The 15,910-nt window shown below is 36.7% G+C and overlaps 2 protein-coding genes across 2 annotated transcripts in view; one reads left to right on the top strand and one right to left on the bottom strand.

Annotated features, from left to right (window-relative positions):
• The window catches only part of CHODL (chondrolectin), a 15,429-nt gene extending 5,837 nt beyond the window's left edge, over positions 1–9,592 (top strand). The window contains exons 4-7 of the mRNA XM_010288528.1: positions 2,582–2,629; positions 3,013–3,096; positions 4,797–4,899; positions 9,060–9,592. Coding sequence (XP_010286830.1) covers positions 2,582–2,629; positions 3,013–3,096; positions 4,797–4,899; positions 9,060–9,144 — 320 coding nt within the window. The 3' untranslated portion in view covers positions 9,145–9,592. The remainder of the gene's footprint in view (positions 1–2,581; positions 2,630–3,012; positions 3,097–4,796; positions 4,900–9,059) is intronic.
• A 4,866-nt stretch (positions 9,593–14,458) lies between these two features.
• The window catches only part of TMPRSS15 (transmembrane protease, serine 15), a 55,150-nt gene continuing 53,698 nt past the window's right edge, over positions 14,459–15,910 (bottom strand). Inside the window, 1 exon segment of the mRNA XM_010288527.1 lies at positions 14,459–14,614. Within this exon segment, the coding sequence (XP_010286829.1) occupies positions 14,459–14,614 (156 nt within the window).

Genomic DNA, 15,910 nt, shown 5'->3' with positions numbered 1-15,910 from the left:
CAGCAGGATCATGCAAATATTTTCAAGTATTTTATGATATGTCTGCTTTTCAAAAGCTAAGCTGAAAGTCAGAATGCATATGAAATCCTACTCTTAGCAGCTATTTGACCTAGCTAATTATGCAGTTTCCTACCTGCTTTTTCTGTGCTCATGATTTAGCAATAATCACACTCTTTGTAGAGATCTGTCTCTCTGTAGAGATGCAGGCTATTTTCTTCGTCCATTTTTGGTGGATAGATAGCTTTCTCACTAACATCTTAAAGGACATGTTAATGGCAATAAATATTGCAAGCAAATATTAAATACTTGGAAGGCTTGATATGCCCACACATTTTACCCCCACCACCCAAACCTCTTCCTGCTTCTAAAATTATCACTATCTTATGGTCATCAGTTATCACCTTGGTCACACAGGCCATTCAAGGAACTGTGATGCATACAATTTTATCACTTTTTCAACTGATCACAATTATTTTGAAATAAGATAACATAATAAAATATTTTAAGTTGTTAAAATAACAACATTTTAATGTCAGAAAATACAGGTTTGATTAAAAGGAGTCAGTTTCAAGTATATTTCATATCTTTAAATGCAAACAAATTTAAGTGATATAATTATTCTGTAATAGTGAACCACTTAACATTCTAGTGGAGTTGTGATAAAGAATTGTGTTTTCCTATTGCTTTCACCATCTGAAAAAATACTGGGTATTTTGGATTGGCAGAAAACAAAGTGATAACAGTAACAATGAAAACGAATTTATATTTCTTTCACTATGTAGAAATAGATTACTAGTGTATAATGAGGCATACAATCTGCCTGTATATTGTTTGCCTTATTATTATTAGGACTGACATTGTTATGCAGCTAAATACAGTACTGCTGAATTGTAGCTATTTACTTTTCAAGCTGTTAGAATTGTGCTCTTTAGCAAAATAGACTGTTCTCCAGAAATGTATTTTTCTATCACATGGAGAAGAGGAATAGATGCATAAATGTATATAAATAGGTATATGACATTTCTTTCACTGCCTGAAGAAACACCACAGTGTTTGTAAGAAAATTACATTTGCTATCTGAAACCTAGTGAGACTTACAAATGACCTCCCCCTGCCCAAATTACTGTAATAGCTTCAACATCAGCCACTTGCAATACAAAATACATCCATTTTACCAGGAGTATTAAAATCCCACGTTCATATTGAATTTCACTTTGTTATCTGAGCATATTGTTTTTCACAACTTTCCTGTCTGTTTTGAGTATATGGCATATGATACCAGTCATAGGCCAAAACACGGAGGTTATAGGTGACCATGATGAAGTTGCATCGAACTGTATCAGCGGCAAGTCCAAGGCAGTGCTCATCAGGCAGTCTTACTCAAGCAGCAACTACATTTCTGGTGGTCACTTCCATTTTTCTAAGCCTTTTTATAGTACCTCCCTTGACAGCCTTTACTGTTGCAATGTTCAGTCTGGCTTTAGATTGTATTGATCATCCAGCGTTCTTAAATTTAACTATAGGTTGGTAATTGCAACACCGTTTAGTTCCTGTCCAGCTCCTGTAGGTTTGACAATACAATCTAATTAAAAACTCATCTCCTCGTCTGCTGTCTAGAGCCAGCAACTCAGTTCTTTGTGGTATTTTGATATCTCTATATATGGCCAAACATAGCCAGTTTTTACCAGAGTAAATGAAATAATTGCCTTTGTTCTAGTAGGCTTTATTGCTTCTTTGACTTCTCCCAGCATTTTGTGTTTATCAGGACACTCAGAACTGCAGGTTCATAGCACCATTATGTTAATAGATAATCTTATGATAAAGGAATTCTATTCAAACAATCACGCAGATGCCACTCCTACGCCCAGTATGAGGTAATTAATTTTGTAATCTTTGTAAATTTTTAGTTGTAACAATAGCCATAAACAAACCTGCAAGGCTCTGCAATACAGCTCAAAGTCATGAACTGTTCTCCAGGTTCTGATGCATTACAAGAAATATGATACTATCATTCCTCTTTTGGTGATTTCACTTCCTTATGTGATGTATTAGAACCCACTGCCCATGATTTGTATTTTGGGACTGCCTGTAACCAAACTACGTGGAGCTGACATCTAACCTCACAAACTTGTGCGGCTTTGTTTTGCTGCATAGCCAACATTCTGTAAGCATTATTTTGAAAATGTGAATAAGATTTAATCAAGTATTAATCAAGAACACTTCTGTTATATTGTTTTAGGATCGTCTGCACAAATGAAACTTTGAATATGTCAGGAGTTTTATTCAGCACAAGAAATTAAGGGATTCGGTGATTTAGCCAGTAAAGTAGCAGAGGCCACCAAGAATTGGAACTAGAATAAACTATAGCCCTTTACTGAGGAGCAGGAAAGTGTCAACTAGAAGTGATTTAACACTAGTTTGCAAATAGTCTTTGCTAAGAAGATTAAATGCTGAAGAATTAAACAGTTATTGTTTTGGAGTATGTATCTGTTTCTGTGATACTGCATGAAAAATAATGAAAACATCTGTTTTATTACACACATCTTTCTTCAACAATTGATTTCAAATATTGATTTAACAGATAATGTCTTAGAAAAAGAATTAGGAGACAGAGCAGAGCCAGATTACGGTAAGAAACTTTGAAACATTAAATTGAGTTGCAATGGTAAATATATATTTATAAGGATACCTTACAAGAACCTTCAAAATTACTCAAGTTTAACAGGCATAGTTTAGAACTGGAACATAGGAAAAATGAATCCTTTAGAGAGCAATAGCTACAAATATATGGCTATTGTTCAGAATAGCACAGCTCATAATTCTTATTCCAGATGTAATCCCAATTTTGCAATAAAATCCTGTTTCCATGTTTATATCCAGCAGTTTAATCAATCCTGAAAATGGTAATTTTTCCAATATAAATTAAGATGCAATTACCATCAATTTATTTAACAACATAACAGCCATATTTTTTACTCACTCTTTTCCTAAAATGTTTGATGTCCTTTCCAGGTATTTTTCCAACAGTGCCAGCAGGAAATCCTTATGACACAAGCAAACCAGAAGATCAGTATCATGTTATTGCCACTGAAACAGGTAACGTGTTCATATGAAACAGGTAATGTGTTCATATGAATTTAGTGTTCTGGTAAAAATATTAGCAGTGGACTCAGTTAAATTAATCCTTAACAATTTACGTTCTTGTCAATGGGAGGAAGCAGTCTATTTCCCCAGGAAGTGTCCTGAAATCATATACTTTTGAATAACGTTTCAAGAGTTTTAGTCAGTCATCTTTGTAACTGTGGAAACAAATTATTTCCATGTCTCCCCAAACTTTGATCCAAATCTAAGTTTAGCAGTCCTTGAAATCTGTACCGTTGCTTCTGACCCTGGTGAGTCTCTGTCAAGATGCATGATTTCACCGGTGTTCACCCAGCTGCAGAGCGTCTCCCTTTAGGCTGTGGTAACCAGTGCTTTGCCTCTCTCCATCTCTTCCTCACCTCTTCCCCAAAACATGAAACAAACATATGGTGCATATTTTTTCTTTTGTATCTGCTACCCAGGGCTCACAAAAAAGGCAGAAACGAATCTTTCCTAACATATAGGGCATGAATTTTTCAGTTTCTGCCGAATAAGGACTGCGCCGTAGCTTCCCCAAGTACCCTGTGTTTTAAGGAACACCACATGCTAAGAGGAGTTAAGTGCTTTGCTGAGATTTCTAGCAGAGATGGCACTTGATATTTTGAAAATGGATACCTATTGTGTAGGAACTTGCTGTAATGCTACTTCATTTAGCAGTTTATGTCCTGAATGGAGTCCTGAGGTTCATGAAGCATTGCAGAATGGCCTTAATTAAAGGAATTGAACTTCTCTATGGAGCAATTTGGGATTTTACAGGATTACACCATGGGATTATGGAAAGCTGGTGCTTCCACACTGGTTGGCTGGATTGGAGCCGGTTTCCTAACTGATGTTCCTGTTGTTTGTAACTCTAGAGAAATAGATATACTGATTAACTCTATTTTAAAATCAATAATACTATTTATACAAACCATGCAAAGACTGTATCTAAAATTCATAAACAAGCCCAACCTGAACATTCACATTTATTCTTGCTAGTGAAAATATGTTCAAAAGAGGACAATGGGTAAGAAAGTCTCCACAATTTGTACGTTAAATTTATAGTGTTATAAAACATGGGCATATAGTTACTGAAAAACAGTCAGACCCTTTCTAGAAGTTGTAGACCCCATGCTTTATTGTAGGCAGATAACAGAGTCCCACCTTGAACCATTTTGAACTCCTTTTGTTCAGAGACCTTCAGGGGAGCACCCTTTAGCTCTTTCCTCGTTAGTCAAGGAGAGCGTACATTTGTCTTTTAAGGGGATGGAGAAACAAGAGCAGGGTTTTTTCCTCTTGTGGTCCTGCATGGGTGTGAATCCAACATGCAAGGGCAACTGAGTAGACAGGTTATATGGACTGTAAAAATAATAGGCTATGAAATGTACTCTGCTAAAATACTTGAATTTTCAATTACAAAATTGGAAATCTCGTGTTGATACATATAGAAAATGTCAGAATTTAAGTCCTTAAAATATGTTTTGCATATTGATGGAGAAGTACTATTTTATTCTTGACATTGCTGAGTTATCTTTTTTGAGCTCTTCCTATAGAAGGAATGTATAAATGTTCTTTATGCAAGTTAATAGATTTCTGATATTTTACTCCAGATTTTTACTCACGTGGTTAAGAGTGCTTCAACATGGGAGACGTTAATGAGAACTTTTTTCTTGTAGGTATAATTCCGAATCTAATTTACGTCATAATACCCACTATACCACTACTGCTGTTGATACTGGTGGCTTTTGGGACTTGCTGTTTCCAGATGCTTCATAAAAGGTAAAATACACTAATCCATAACGGTCTTATAATGCAGAATTCATATTTCCATTGCAAGCTATTCATACTAAAAGACTGCTTACATCTGTCCCCAAATATGCAAATAAGCATCTTTTCATCTAGTAAAATCCAAGTACAGCTGTTACAGCTGAACATTCACCTTCAGGCTTTTCCACAACACACTGAAATAGTTCCGGGTCTCTCAAAGTATATTACCATTAGGACTTCAGATGTTTCCGAAGAAGATATCTTTGCTGACCATTTGGTAGGCTGAGCCACTGTTAGCACTTTTACTTCACCCTTCCATCATAATTAACACCTATACAGCATCTGGGCTGTGGGAAATAATAGTGGGATCTTCACCGATACACCCTGATACAGGGTGAACTCAGGGACTTACCCCACTTTCTGACCAAAAGTGCAGTTTGTTCCAAGGATGAGCCTAAAGGGCCAGCAGTTGTTCAGTGCTGTTTCAGTGTGCATACCAGATGGGTCACTGGAGCAGACAAATTGAAAACAAAAAGCAAAAACTTGTTTTGAGCCACACGCCAGTGCAACTCCTTTGTATATCATGTATCTGTCAAAGAAGATGCATAAAATAAATAGATATGTGTACATAGACGTAGTATCAGACAGATGTATTATTATGCAATAGGAAACATTTCAGCCTATGAAACAGGATATGTTTTGAACCATGCTTTAAAATTTTTTGGACTTTTTATCTTTGTCAAAATATGATATACCAAGATATGACAACATATAATATTATTATTTTTCTGAACTAATCTTTCTGAAATCTTCAAGGATACTTTTCATTCTCCAGGTTTTTTTCAGGAAGCATTCTCAAGCTAATGTAGTCCAGAAAAGTTTAAACTGAAATATGTTTTCTGGATAAACGCTATTGTGGTAAAATAACAAGAGTAGTAAACAGATTCACAAGCTGTTATCCCTCTTGAAGAGCAGGAATACTAGTAAGGAACATGACATCGCTGTTTTAGGAAATTAGAAAAAAATTTCCTCCTTTTAGTCTTTATTTTTTCTTTCTGTTTGTTTTTTTTTTTTTATTTAGCATTTTCTGTAAATAGCTGAAATGCCTTATTTCAAGTGGGAAAACACTCCAAATGTCAAGTCTGCCTATATCTGTATGAGTCAGTGTACACTGATGTTCACAGCGCTCCTTAGTGATGTGTCTTATTGAAACAAATGAACATAAAGGAAAGATATTATGAGGTCACCATAATAAACTATATTGTGTCTTTCTGTTACGCACTTTCCTATAAAGAAAAGGAAAATGTGCATTTTCCAACCTGTCTTATGGCAGGCAAATTCATTGTTGTGAAAGGTTGTATCCAAACCTCAGCACTGGGGCTGTAGAAGTTTGGAAACTCAAAGCAAAAAGAGTAATAAAGGAGTCATATGTGTAACGATAGCAATTATATAAGTAATCTAACTCTGGAACCCCCACTACAATGGACCTGGATTTCTTGGTAAGCATGGCATACGTGTTCGTACCTTTTTTGGCAGCTCTTTCTCTCCCCAGAAAAGGTTCAGCTCTTGAATACTCCAGGGAAAACAATGCGAGATTCATGGCCCACTGAAATCAATAAAAATAGTAGTGTTGACTTCAGTGGGCTTTGATCAGGCCTTTGATGCTATAGCAGTTCATCCAGAAGTAATTCATCTGAACTTCCAAGATTTAAAAATTGCATGACACTGATACTGGAAATTCAACTTCAAAGATTGTACTTTTTCTGTTAGCTGATTAGTTTGGTAGATTAAATGATACAAAAATCAGGGAGAAAATGGATTTGAATCAAAACAGATTTTTTTCAGAATGTTCATTTTACATTGTACCAGAGCTTTTAATTAAAGAAAATAAAACAAAATTTCTTTAAAATTCCTTTAAGTCAAAAGAGCATATTCTTTTATCACCAAAAATGAAGTATTTTCTTTTTTATCTGTTGAAACGGAACTTTGTTTTTCCCCGTCTATTTTCAGTTATATTTCCACATATGACTTACCTTGTGAATTATTTTGGATCATCACAAATATGCATTTCTTGGGTAAAAAGTAATTAAAGAAAAGAGGCAACAACTTCAACTGATCATCTGGACACTCTAGAGCTTTAGGAAAGGGATTCTGTCCTGCTGGGGAAGGAGGGATCCCCAACTTTCCAAATGAACCTGACTTCTCATTCTTTTTTAGGCTTCCACAACATGGTGACCTTTCCTCTGAAAGCCACAATCCATGGCCAACCAGGACATGCCTAGCTTGAAAGGTCATGACTAATTTTGCCTGGCGTTGGGCTCTTAAAGGGTAGTAATAAGGCAAAGCAAAACATCTTCCCTGTAGCTAGTAAAAATGATCAGCTCATTCATGCTTAGATGCTCTCCCTTTCATTTCTTCCAGGGAAGCAAGGAGAAACTGCTTCAAAGACCCATCTCCATTATCATCTGAATGCCTTGCAGAAAGTTTAAATTCCAACCTGGTATATTTCTCAGTTTCTATGATTGCATTTGATGGTCAAAACAGCGATATGCTCAAGCTATTTATAGCATCTTTCTTACCTTTCTTACTAAAACCTATTTCCTGAACCAGATGTATAGCTGTTGAAAATCAGCGTAGGTTCGCTGAAAATAAGCTCATTTTATACAGTTAAAGTTCTGATCCAAGTTATATAGAAATTGTTCCTGCTGTGTGGCAGGGACTCTCCATTCAAAGCATTTCATCATAAATTTACAAACTATGCCTGACTTTGCTCTGTTAATCTCGAATGAAGTAGTGAATCAGTTTCTTAAAGAAAGAAGTACTGAAACTACTTGATTGATTGCAATTGCTTTGTTTATAGCATTGTGGCCTGATCTAAAGTCCACTGAAACCGATTTTTAAATTACTCCAATGGGCTCAGGTACATAATGCATTGCTTTGTAGGATTTCAGAGGTAAGTCTGGAGGGACTAAAAACTACTGTACCATCCAGCCCCCTCAAAATACATTAAGTCAACTCAGTGTTGCTTACATTTACGTGCCAGGAAAGGAGTAAAACTGAATGTATAGGACCGTTGGGATCTTGGCTCTCAGGTTTCCAACTTACAGAATTATGTAGGGCTACTTCTTCGCCTCAGGTTTTTATTTAATTGGAAAAAAACCCAAAATCAATGAGAAATATTCTGGCCAGAGTTTAAAACATTTTGATTGAAATGCAGCTGCAGCGGCTCATGAAGTGCCTCTTTTCGGTAGGCTGCAGTGCACTGTCATCTGCCATCTAAGTGAGAGAAGGTTGTGCATTGTGGCAGTCGTAGCAGAGATGCTAGCCATGTGGAAAGTCTGGCTTAGGCTTACAGGGTACGTCAGGGCTCCCTGTAAAGATTGGAGTGAATGTTTTTCCAGCATTGCAAAGCAAGTACTTTTGGAACCAGTTTTATCCTTTTTGTTAAAAAAAAAAACCCAAACACGAAAACTACTGTTGACAGTTTTGAATGAAAACTAGGCCTAAGGAAGCTTTCTACCAGTCATTCATTGCTAGGAGTCTGATTCATGCGCCATTACTTCATTAGAAGTTAGGTCAAGCCCTGAAGGGAAGAGGATGTCTGGTGTACCAGTACACACTGGCACCGGTTAGTGTACCACTGTCATGGGGGTGCAGCTCCAGGATGTGTGTGGGCAGGGTTGCGGTACCCCCCTGGGGTGGGCAGGCTGCACCCCGAGCACGTTGGATGTGGGCTTGGGGGTGTGTGTGCTCCTCTCCCCTATACGTTCCCCCAGAGAAGGGAAGCGCCCAGCCTTCCACCACCCTGGTCAAACAGTGTCTGCACCCCTCTCTGAAAAGACCACCCTGTATAAGCAGGTGTGGATGAATGTGAACTGGGGGGAAAAAAAAAGCAAACCCCCCATGCTGAGTCACTTCAGTTCATTGGAGGAGTGCTGCTAACCAGCGTGGTCTGGTAGCTTTGGTAAGAGTTGCTTACCTTGACCCACCGCTGCGGTGCTACGCTTGGCGCAGCATGGGCATGACCCTTTTGCGGATGGGGAACCTATGCTATAAAAGCAGCAAAGACGGCCTTCAGATCGGGGATGAAATACTCGGCTCTGATCACAAACCTGAGTCAGGACTGCTAAGGCACACATGCACTGAAAATGGTTTATATTTTTATTTTTCAGTAAAGGAAGAACAAAAACCAGTCCAAACCAGTCCACACTATGGATTTCAAAGACACCTAGGAAGGACAGTAGCATGGAGGTATAATGATTTACTGACTGAAAAGAAAGCAAAAATAACATTTTGCAGTCAGGCTGTATTATAATGTTGTCAAAGAGCATTAGCTTGGAATGGCTTGAAAATGCAAAGGATCTACAAGAATGAACTGTAAGCTCCCCCTTGAGGCAAACGTTCAGATCATTTTTATATAATGTTTGATTATTAATTCAGTAACAAAATATGACATGCTAAATAAAGGGTATGTGTTGATTTTGCTAAGAGATGTAAGTTAGCTAGTTGTGAGCAATGAAATGAACAGAGCATTTGAAGTTTTTATGGGGAAATACCTACAATGTATATCAGTTTTAAGGTTGTTTGTAGTTAAACCCTCTTTGTTTCCTTTAGTCTCTCATGCATTGTAATGTTGATGTACTGTAAATGGAACTGACAATTTTACAGTGTAATGATTATTTATCTTTGCATAAATGTTTGATACAAAATATTTGTTTAGTATTCATTTGTACACTTAACACAGTTTTTGATCCTCAGGCACAGAAATTATTTTATTACATATCGTCAAGTTCACTAGCAGAGATAGCCACCATGTTGTGACACTGATCTGATGTGGCAAAATTCAAGGATTCATAGAAGTCCTTTGATGTCATATAACGAATCAACTTTTCTAGGGACCATAACTTTTTGACACATTGGTCCAAGGTCAACATAAATCACTCGGCAAGTGATACCTCATTGATGAGGTATCCTTTGAAGGCAGCCATTAGTTGTTATTAAAGTAGAATATTGTTTACTTTTTCTGAGGAAAAAGAAATAATAGCACAATGGGCAAGAGTTTAAGATTAAAATTACTTGTTTCAGTAAATCTATGTAAAAAAAGACACTAAAGATAATTTAAATATAGCTAATAATTTGTTAGGAGTAATGTCATGTTGGATCAAAGAGAAGACAAATGACTTTTCTTGGAAGTGGAACTAATAGATTGATCCCAACATTACTCAGACTATTAGCTAGAAAAGCATTAATTATGTTAATTGATAGACACATTTAGAGGTAACCTTGATGCACTTAAAATCGTCTTTTAGAGTCATTATTAACATCATCAGTGTCAATTCTCTTTGGTTCCTTAAGAGCTTTCCGTGCCATAAGAATGGTTTTACCAGTCATTAGGCGTAGATCTTGGGGTGGTAGCAAAAGCACTCTGGCTGATTTGTTGGTGACAGTCTGGTGCTGCAGCAGATAGTTAAGGCGTTTTGCTGCACTTGCAGCAGGGGTTCAAGAGCACAAATTCAAGCTAATTGGCTTTCCATTAACACAGATGCAAAACTACTGCTGGGTGAAGGTTGGGGCCAGCTGGAAGGAAGCAAAAGCGTATTACTCTTTGGGTTGCCTGCACCTTGCTAACTGATGTTGACCACAGCTTTGAACTTCAGAGACAGATGTGTATCATTTTTTCTGAGTAAAGAAAAAAAAAAAAAACACCAAACATTTAATGTTCAATACCACTAATACTACTTATGCAATGCTATTGCTGAAGCGCTTTTGGAAGCATCTTAAAGTTGCTGTTATGCCATGTTTTTACTTCCTCTTTGAAGAAGCCTACTTTTATAGTTCAGATTAAGCATTGCTATTCCTGCTTACAATATTCTGTAGCTTTTCCAGTCAGTCACAGCTTCTTTCTTTGCTCAGTCCCTTCAACTTCCTTTGTAGTGACTATAAATAGAGAGAAAATACTATGACCCTGCATGATCACCAAGACCAGAATTGTTTTTCTCCTGACTTAAGTATTGCTTAACTCAACTGAGGGCAAGAGATTAACAGTTGCAATAGAAAACTTCTTGGTTTGGTCTTGAAGGATTAAGTCCCCAAAGAAAATAGGGAAGAGGGGAGAGTGAAGATTTACATAAAACTATTTCTTGATACTTTGTGCTTCCAAAGGACATGTAAAGGTGTAGCAATTCTGATTCTCATATTCTGATTAATGCAGCGGAAGTGACGGAAGTCATTTACATGCAGCAGTTAGGAGAATGCAAATACCTTCAGATGTCTGTCTGTCTGTCAGACAGGGTGAAAGCGACTGCTAGGCAGTTATCAGCGTGGACCAGTCTTAAACTCTGTATGAAGGAAGAATAGAAAGTGGCATGCAATGCTTTTATTATAATGAACCCAGTTTCTGAATGTAAGCAAGAAATATTGATTATTGGGACAAAATATTTCCATATCATATCACCTGCTTAGGCGAAGGAAATAGTTTCCTTCCATGTTATTTTCTTCGCTTAGGATGATGTTCCTAGATACCAGGTAAAATCTAAACAGTCTTAAGAATCCTATGTAGAAGACTGCAAACAGTGCACAGATCAAACTTGTAGCCTTTAAGTAGGTGATTCTATTCCACACAAAACATAAAAATCCCATACATACACTAATTCTTTCATATTTATTTCCCTTATTTTCACATACAAAAGGGAGATAGGAGTAAAGGTAAAAGAGGAAAGGGGGAAAGATAAGTGTATTTCACACTTGCAGAGACAACACCTAGAAATTAGACTTTTGCTGTTATTTCCTTTGGATTTTGTTGTGGCTTCCAGAAAAAAAACAACAGGTATTTATGTGACATGGTGTATTAGTGACAACAGAATTGCTATTTAAAAAGAAAAAGAAAAAAAAAACCAACAAAAAACTGCAACCCTTTCTGTCCTTCATACTCACATTATTACAGAATGGAGAAAAAAAATATTTCCAGTTTCAGATGACAGATTTCAACAACTAGAGCCACTTTGAATGAGTTTGTTGACTCTTATGTACAGCTATGGGTCCTCTCATGGTGACCACATTCTCTTCTGCTCACTGCCTCTCTAAATGTCTTCCAAATGGCAGCAGTAGGTGAGGTAAGGAATTGAAGATGAACAGTAAACCTTAGCTAGTCCTCAGACGGATGGCATGGCTTCAGTTTGGCATTTTAAAAATGTCCTACTGCCCCTATTTTCTCCAGGGAATATAATTTTTCTTTTTTTCCATAGTGATCCTGGCTTTTTGCAAGCAAGAAGGATCTGAGAGAGAAAGCTCTTGTTTCCTTCTTTAATCTTTTAAACTTTTTTGGGTGCAAGCAAGTGCAAGTCAGCATCAAGCTTCCACCACCTATTTCAAAGCATCTTGGACCTGTGACTCAATGGAAAATAATCCATTCTACCCGTATGCTTTAACATATTAACGACGGGTTTCTCCACAGGTTAATAGCAGGCAAATGAAGTAATGGATGCTGAAGGAAGGCTAGAATGTGGTCGCCTAAGGTTATGTTAGTTTTATCTAGATATAAATTAGTTGAAATAAAATGTTTATTTTAAATTATACTAGTCTATAATATATATATGTTTCTATACCAGAGTTTATAATAGGAAATTTTTTAGTCCGAGGGGGTGGTTTGTTAACGTATACTTTAAAATACATCTCTGCTTTGCCTTTTGGGAAGCAAAAAGTACACATAAATCGAAGTATATTGCTGCATTTCTGGGAAGGACATTTTCTAGTAACTGGATCTGCTTTGAGTTGGCTCTTCTATTTCATTAACAGACTGAAACACGATTTACAATGGTGATGTATGGTAAATAATGCAGAAATCATGTAACATTTTAATTAAGCATTTTAATGTAATTGCTTCATCCGAATCAATTTATACTGATAGTAGAATGCACTTTATTTTCAGTGGCTGTTTTCAAGTGAAGGAGAGTAACAGGAGAAGCAGTAGTGCGCTATGAAAGACAGGATTTGCAACTTCAAGATTTTAATGTTACAAACTGTGTGGTTTATATAAAAGAAGGTGTCTAAAATACCTTTTATCTTCTTTCTGTCTTAATTACATCTGTCTGTGTTCCTTGTGGTCACAGATGTATTGGTGAAACTAATTTTTTTGGTCTGGACCTAGTCCTTCAATGCTTATGAAGACCTGAAAACAGTTCAGGACTTGGGTTTTTTATCAGTGACTGCCAACCTATGTTTGTAAGCTAGCCTTGTATTTTGAGCACTTCATATCTGCGTTTAGCGTTGTAAGCACCAAGTGAGGGAGCTACTTACAAAAATCAAACATCTATGTGTGTATGTATAGATGCACTTACACGACACCTACACGGTAAGTTAGAATGAATTTTGTATTTTCATGCAGTACTTTGGGATTAAAAATATGTTAAATTCCAACACTAGGCTGAAAATGCAAATAAAGGAAATGCATCATATTACACTAACTTTAAGACACCGTTGAATTTAAGGCATTTCAACAAGTGGATAATTATATTTTAATAGACACCTATTTAGAAAAGAGCTCAAGAAGATAAAACTCCCTTTTTTTCCTTCATATTCTTTCCCCTTTAGAATGCTGTCCTGGGCTATTGTGGTAGTTTTTATACAAAGCATAAAAACAGGATTAAAAGTCAGCACTAAAGAAAAAGCATGTAATATATCAAAGGAACTGGAACCTATTACTTTTTATTCACCAGGAATACCTGATACTCATTATTATCAGATGTTTTAAAAAAACATTACTTTTTATGAGAGGAAGTTGCAGTATTGTCAGTCTGTGCTTCGGTGTACACAAGCACATATCTATAATTGCTTGAATAATTGCCAAACACTTGCCTAAAAAGAAAACTAAAAAGCTGTATTCAATCCTTATTTAACTCTATTAATTCCAAATGAATTGCACAAGAGAGAACTTTTGGCTCACATTCAGTTTATTCATTAGAAAGCAGCATGATACACGATCAGCTTTTATGCACAGTCCATAAACCTCATTCCAGAGCTTTTTGTAATAGACAAGACAGAAGAACTCCCATGAGCCCAGTTTAAACAGATAATATATACCTTCAATTTGCTGTGTGGGGAGATAACTGAGAAGAGTTGACTATTCATTGAAATGAAAGTGCATGTTGAATCATACAGTGTAAACACTTAAAACCAGGTAATTTTTGGCTTGAAATTCTTAATTTAGACCATTTTTCAATAAATCATTTGCAGTTTGCAAGCTTTTTTTTTTTTTTTTACAGCCCATGCTTTGTAAAGCCCTCCACTATGCATTTCATGCTGTAGTGTTCAAAGAAACTATTTCTCCATGGTCTTGTATAAAAGAAAAAGTAAAATGATAAAACTATTTATTAGCGAAACCACAGCTTCTTTTTTGAAATATTGCTCTCAATTGGTAATGGAGTTCTCAATTATTAATATTTTGCTCCCCAAAATTTAAAGATTTATTCAGTTTCGCTAACTGTGAGATTGGAATGCCAGTCTGCTTTACATCATTATACAATGGTTTACTTTCCATCTTTAAATTCTATTTCTATCATTAAAACACATCAAGCTAATAGATGATTTTTTTGATCCAGTCCACAAACATGGTGACTCGAACATACACTCCTGGTCGTTTAGGAAGTGCACACTCATAGCCAAATGATGTTACACCAATCAAAACCCACTTCTTACCATCTTCAAATGTCAGAGGACCACCTGAATCTCCCTGCAATATGAAATTAAAAATTTAAAAGTGAACAGCAATTCTGAAGCAAAACTTGTTTATGATGTTTTGTTCATGTTGATCCTTAATCGTAGACATTGTATCCCTATATGTCTTGGGCACCATGAGATCAATATGAATTCTTCCATGTGGAAAAATTCTTGAGATAATCCTTTTCCTTTTTTTCTTTTTTTTTTTTTTTTAAAGGATGGGATCTTAAGCTCTTACCAGTCTTTCAATACAGAACTGAGTTTCAAATTACTTTTTTTGCTTATTACTTTTACAATTAAACCTTCATCTTTCACAATGCCTGGGTAAATGTGTAGGATTATTTTTTACTTGAATCTATTCAGCCAAAGTGCAGTTCTGTTTTTGGTCAGCCCAGGATTTCTGCATTTCAAATTTAGACAAAAAGATAACAAGATTGCCAGAAGAGATGTCCTTTTCTCACACCTCCTTCTTAATAGTTTAGCAGATGTAGCATTGCAATACAGTATGGGAGACCAAATTTGATTCATCCCACAGCCTGAGGGATGAGTCAGCCATGAGTGTCTTGTTTTGATAAGAAAGAAAACAATGACTGTCTTTCGTTGTCTATCAAGTTACTTGAACCAGTATTATTTTTGCCTTCTCACAGCCCTGTGAATGGAGCTTTACGGGAGAGTTCTGCAAGGGCTTGGCCATTAAAATACTTCTGCCTATAACTCTAGGGCATCCACAGAACTTCAAAGGCTGTGACAGCAGCCTGAAGGCTGAAGCACTATCAGGACTCACTTGTTCATCTTTGCTCATGGTTGAATGGTCATTGATCACAACGCTGGTCACTTGTACTCTATATCAGCCTATGGTGCTACATTGCTTTTTTTCAGTATGAGGTTCAGAAGGCAAAAAGGAAAGAGGAAAGCCACAGAGGCTGAAGGAATGGCAAGTGAAATTAGGCTTGCATACACTCCTCCTTCTGGACTAAACTAGCCAAAGTCACTGCACCTGATGGAGGCTTAGGTTGTGAGGGCAAGGCAAGAGCAATTACATGAGAGTACTCCTAGTCAGACTTGAAGAGACTAGCCAGTCTCCATGCCATAGACTCCATATTGCTGGAAAAAAAAATGATGAGACAGCTAACTCTGACTACATCCTCAAAAAGAAGCAGTGTGTTATAAGCAGAGCTGGAACGGATAAAAAATAGATGTCCAGGAAGCAGCAAATGAGATGAACGCAGAAAGGCAGCCTCTCCAAAATACGGTGGCATCCACTTACTTACAAAAGGTCTCCAGAGTCTACAGATTCTGGAGAAAAGCA

The sequence above is a fragment of the Phaethon lepturus genome, unplaced genomic scaffold, assembly GCF_000687285.1.
Source record: "Phaethon lepturus isolate BGI_N335 unplaced genomic scaffold, ASM68728v1 scaffold4686, whole genome shotgun sequence".
NCBI classification, from domain to species: Eukaryota; Metazoa; Chordata; class Aves; order Phaethontiformes; family Phaethontidae; genus Phaethon; species Phaethon lepturus.
Note: the sequence above shows the minus strand (reverse complement) of the source record. Positions and strands in the feature narration are given on the sequence as shown.